Genomic DNA, 5,369 nt, shown 5'->3' with positions numbered 1-5,369 from the left:
AGTGTGCTACATTTAGGGAGGCTTTATTGGCCAGAATGGAATTAGTTTCCATAGGTATGGTTTGGGTGTGTGGTGTGATGTGTACTAGCCTGATTTTGTGTGTGTGTATGTGTATAGCCTGATTGTAGGAATTGTTATCTTTTTGTTGCCTCAGAATGAGCTGTTTACATTTACAGATGCCACAGGTCGCCGTAGTTTGTCCTTCACACTTAGAAAAGGAGGGTGAAGCGAGGGAGTTGTGATATGCAATTCCACTGCTAGATGTCACTGAATTTCTACACACTGACCCTTTAATGCAGGTTTGCACAGTAATTGAAGATATTTTGTTAAGTCTTTGTGTTAAGTGTCTACAAACTAACTACACAATGTAGTTGCGTAGTTTATGTTTCGACACCTAACATGGAATTTAATTGGTAATTTTATTTTCCCTCTAATTTTAAATCCACTTAACACAGTTTAGGCCAAACAAAAAGTAGATCACACACACTCTGTGAACAGCAGTCAATGAAGTGTGGAAGGAGAATAAGGCATTTGTATGTATTAGCTACTTCTTGCCTCTTAGATGTGTCTTGCTGCATGTTCAGCACAAAATGTTTACTAATGTGGAATGATTCATTGATTCTGCCCAGAAGACCATTAATCATTGAAATGGTTGTTCTCAGGAGTGACTTAAGTTAATAACAAGATTTATATGGGAAATGTGAAACAGACTGATAAAACACTATTACTACAGGTCCTCTTCCACAATATGTCCAGAGGTTTTTTTTTTTTTCTCTTCTAATTCAGTTTATACAATTTATCTTCCTTTCATAGTGTAATGTGAATATTGCTGAAGTCTTGATGATAGAAAGCAGGCGAAGTATAAATTCTTTTAAATATGGTTCTTAAAAGTATTATTAGCTCCGCCAAGGAGATTGTGTTTCGGTGCCATTTGTTTGTCAGCAGGATTACGGAAGAACTGTTGGCCTGATTTTCATGAAACCTGTTGGAAGGATGTAGAATGGGCCAAAGGAAGGACCCACAGTTTTACATAACAACATACAACCAAACATAACCTCCACCTCAGACATCGCTGTAGAAACATGTCTCTCTAAGAGTTCTTTGAGTTCTTGTTGTTATTAATGTCTTAACAGAGATTTTTGACCAGTCCAAAGAACAAAAATGACCAGGGGAAGGATATGTATTAATGATTCTGTCCTAAGCAATTTGTGCATTAATAAATTTCTTTTTAACTGCCAACATTTTTGTGACATTTATTATTTAACACAAAAAAATGCAAAGGCACACAGGGGCATGCTGGAAAAGTGAGTGAAAATGAAAGTGGTAAACTGTAAAAGTAAACTTAAAAATGTAAGTAATTTCATATTACGTTGTCATTTTTAATTTTTTATTGTGATTACCACTGAAGTTATTCATTATAGAATCATTTTAATTACAGAGTGCAGTTATTCACCAAATAATGCTTCATGTCTTAATGATGCTTGTTAGTAGTTATCTGATCATCATGGGGAATAAAATGGAACAGAATAAATATGAAGGAGTAATAAAATCCCATTAATTAAAGTAACATAGCAAAGTTAATGGCCAACAGCTTTGCTTCACAAGACTTTGGTCCCCAGCACCAATTTGTTAGCCGCAGTTGTTTGTTAAATGTCAATCCTACTTCCCAGTGTCAGAAATAATGCCCTGGTCCAATGCTTTGCAAAATGATATATTAATAGGATTATCATTAATGTGTGCATACTAATAATAACACAGTCAGTGGATGTTTAAATAAGCATATAATTACAGCGGGTGTCAGAAAACCCATTTGAGGATGTCATTTATCCTCCAAACAGCTCAAATTACGTAAAGTCACATTGGCCTCTTTAACTTTCCTCAGCTTAGGTGTCCTCTTCCTGGGCTGAAGCGTGCTCAGACAGGGGGTGTAAGGGGTCGGCTGGTTGGAAGAGATCCTCCCTCACAGGGGTAGCGCGGTTTTTCAAGGCTGGAGGTAACCAGTGGTACAGGTTGTTTGTCCCACTCTCCCTGAAGTAAGAGATAAATGATGTGAGTGATTGGTTGTTTGGCAAAAAATGGGAAGTGTCCTTGATATTTGGACAGCAGGCTTTATTAGGTAACTGCGCAGTTGTCACTGTGCGATGCATCAAACTTAGTTACTCTTCAAAAATGACACTCAATGGCATTTTTTGTGGTCTTGAGTGTATTTTAGTTGGACAGCTTTAAGACTGTGAAAAGGTTGTTTCCTTCCCTTTTCACAAGGTCCAGTTCCCTAACATCACAGTCCCGGTGTTTTTATGTGAAATGATTATGAGTGTTTTGTCAGTTAATCTGTCAGTTTTTTCTTGTGATGTCGTTGCCGATCATCTCCCCATTCACTGAAAGTGTGCATCAAGGGGCATTGAAGCAGTGGGCATCTGGAAGCTGTCAAGTGATTTTAGAAAGGGTAAAAATGTTCTTGGTGTATCTGTGTGTGTCTGTACATTTTAAAGTCAGCAATAACTGAGAAATTATTGCTTTGTATGTCATTGCGTATTCATTGAAAGCTTTGGACCTGTGTAGCTCACCCAATGTTTGTCTGAGCAGATGCTAGGTTGCCGTTAGGTGAGGTAGAGAGGCTATAATGTAAAGTAAATGTCTGCAGTAAGAGAGTAAAAGGCTGTAATTTTTCAAATGTTGATTTCAGCAGAAGTTTTTTGATTGCATGAGCTCCTGCCTACAGTTGGAGTGTTGTACATCATTCCTTGCAGCTTTCTAGTGCCAAACTAAATCTGCTGCCCTTTCTGTGGAGTATCGACACTACAAAGACTAAAACTGTAAAAGCCTGGCTATGAGTTTGACTGCTGAATTACTCTGAGATTATTTCACGCTTGATGTCCTCACCCAAAATATCTTAAACGTTGTTAAAGCTAAATCTTTCGCTGCCTTCCAGCAGTTGGCATCCATTAATGGAATGCATGCAGTTTGTGAAAAAGACCACCCATTGTGGCTGAAGTTAATGAAATAAAGGAATAAAAATGCTCTTGAAAGCATCTTCATTTATGTATGGATTAAGCAGTATGCATACTTTCATGAACCTCATCCTGATGCATTCAATTACTCGCTGGTGTCCATACAGATCAGCTGTCTACTACTTCATCCAAACACTGGAATCTCTTTTATGTAGGTGCATTTGTCCTTGTTTGCACTTGCACAACTGATGTTACACATCAAGGAGCAAGCTTTTTTCTGACAAAAAAAAGCTTGATCAAGGCCTGCACACAGTTTTGAACTGTAATTGATTTATTCACTCTGATCCAAACATCTTGTGTGCGTGTCTGTGTTTGTATTACAAGTTAACAAGCTGTCCGTTCAGCTGGTCTAACTATGCTGTCCAACTGATGTCTGCCATTGAACTGGTTTAATTGGTGGCTTGACAGACGACTGTAGCGCGTGTGTATGTGTGTGTGATTGGGGACTTACAGGAAAGAGGCGTGCAGTGGACTGGTTGCAGTGCATGGACATGGGGGCTGTATTATAAAGGGAGTCCAGCACTTCTCCAGTGAATGCGTCCCACTGTAGCTGAGAATACTGCTCTGTCACACTAACCTCACCACACACACACTGGTCATTTCCATGGAACCTGGAGGGAGGAGGGAGAGAGAGAGAGAGAGGTTGAAGGAAAGTCGATAATGGAGGGAGGCAGAGTGAGATTGAGAAAGGTGGCAGAGATTGAAAAAAAAGCAGCTCGAATTGGCATTAGGAGAACACAGTTTCACTTTAAAGGACAAAGCATCTGGTTTTCGAGATTAAAAGAAGTAATCACTGTGGTTCCCCGGGAGCGAAGGGTGTAGGGGGAAGGGATGAATGCTGAAACCAAAAATTGCTTAGTCACACGGGAGATGGAGGGGAAGATGCAAAATGAAAAAGATAGAATGAAGGACAAGGAGAACAAGCAAACGATTTGAGGGAGAGAGTTTGTGCGTGTGCTACCTGTTAATGAAGTTAAAGAATTTCTGGAGGTATCCTGGGTCAACGTGGGTCTTGCAGAGCTCCAGCTTAGTTCGAGGGTAGTAGTGAATATAATTAACACACATTTCCTCCATGATGCCAAAACCTCCCTGAGGACACACAGAGATTTAGATGGAGATGGGGAGGAAGGCATAGATATATAGTACAAAGAACAGATGTAGGTATTAGGGTGGGAGAGATGGATGGATTACGAGACTTAGAGAAATATGTTGAGTTTGAAGATGATAGATAGATGGAGGCAATACTGAACGTTCTGTTGTCTGTTGACAGTGCTCAAGGTGAACTTTAGCAATATAAAAATAGTCTTGCATATTGATAGTGTGCTGCTCACCACTGTAGGCTTGGTCCTATCTTCTGTGTTATAAGTGCACTTTGTTATGAGGACATCGCCCTGCAGGATCAAGCACAAACATACAAGCAGTTCACCTTATTTCACGTTTAACAAAACAGCACCGAAGATGATTCAAGGGTACTGACAGAAAATGAGTTATTTAAAAGAGCCAGTTGTGTGTCGAACAGAATTCTGCTTTGTGACGCTCAGCTGCTGTTTTGTCTCATCTGTCTCTCGAGAACTTCCTATCCACAGCACTGATTTTACAGCTTGTCCCTATTTGCACCCCGTTTAAGCACCTTATGCAGCAGCAAGGTATTTTAATACTTTAAATGCAAAGCGTGGGAAAAAAAATACATCTGGGGCACCACCATTCAGAAATAGTTGGCTGAGCATGCAAAATAGTAAAATTCCCCATTCTTGTCTGAATGTAAAATCTGCACAGTGGAAAACTAAACCACTGCCTTCGTTTGGTCTTTTCAAATGTAGGCATGGTGATCAACTTCATACTTACCGGTAAAACATTCACCATTTTCCTCAGAACTCGGATTGTCTATAAGCATGAAGAGAAAAACAAATACAATATGATAAGCATTCATTTTTGGGATTCCTGTGTTCTTGCTCTTGGCTGCAATCTGATTAGAATGATGATTTCCAAAACACTAACAATGATTTCAGTGGATTGAACAGGGCTTTGCTTAAGTTTTTTTTCCCTCTCTAGCATCTTATTTTGGGCACAATTAGACACTTTATGTACAGTAGATTTATTTTAAACACAGTGAGATAAAACACTGGTTGCTTTTGATTCTTTCCTTGGAGACAGCTTTTTATACTTAACTACCTTTGTATGTGTGTGTGAAAAGGTCTATTAGCTTTGCTGAGACTGCTTTGATAAAGCCTTCATATGCCTAATGAGGCTGCAGGGTTTTAAACAACACCGTCACACAGGTACACTCAGATTAGTCTGACATCAACAGCAGCAGGAGATTTTATCAGGCAGTCTAGCAGATGTCCCTCCCAGCTCTCT

At 39.5% G+C, this 5,369-nt stretch overlaps 1 protein-coding gene across 1 annotated transcript in view; it reads right to left on the bottom strand.

Moving 5' to 3' along the window:
- Positions 1–1,914: 1,914 nt before the first annotated feature.
- Positions 1,915–5,369, bottom strand: part of dbh (dopamine beta-hydroxylase (dopamine beta-monooxygenase)) — a 14,255-nt gene continuing 10,800 nt past the window's right edge. Inside the window, exons 8-12 of the mRNA XM_035668301.1 lie at positions 4,857–4,895; positions 4,343–4,402; positions 3,973–4,100; positions 3,463–3,622; positions 1,915–2,028 (exon numbers count right to left, since the gene is read on the bottom strand). Of these exons, the coding sequence (XP_035524194.1) occupies positions 1,915–2,028; positions 3,463–3,622; positions 3,973–4,100; positions 4,343–4,402; positions 4,857–4,895 (501 nt within the window). The remainder of the gene's footprint in view (positions 2,029–3,462; positions 3,623–3,972; positions 4,101–4,342; positions 4,403–4,856; positions 4,896–5,369) is intronic.

Source organism: Morone saxatilis, unplaced genomic scaffold, assembly GCF_004916995.1.
Source record: "Morone saxatilis isolate NCDOM2014 unplaced genomic scaffold, NCSU_SB_2.0 Contig21, whole genome shotgun sequence".
Classification (NCBI taxonomy): domain Eukaryota; kingdom Metazoa; phylum Chordata; class Actinopteri; family Moronidae; genus Morone; species Morone saxatilis.
This window is presented reverse-complemented; position numbering and strand designations above follow the sequence as displayed.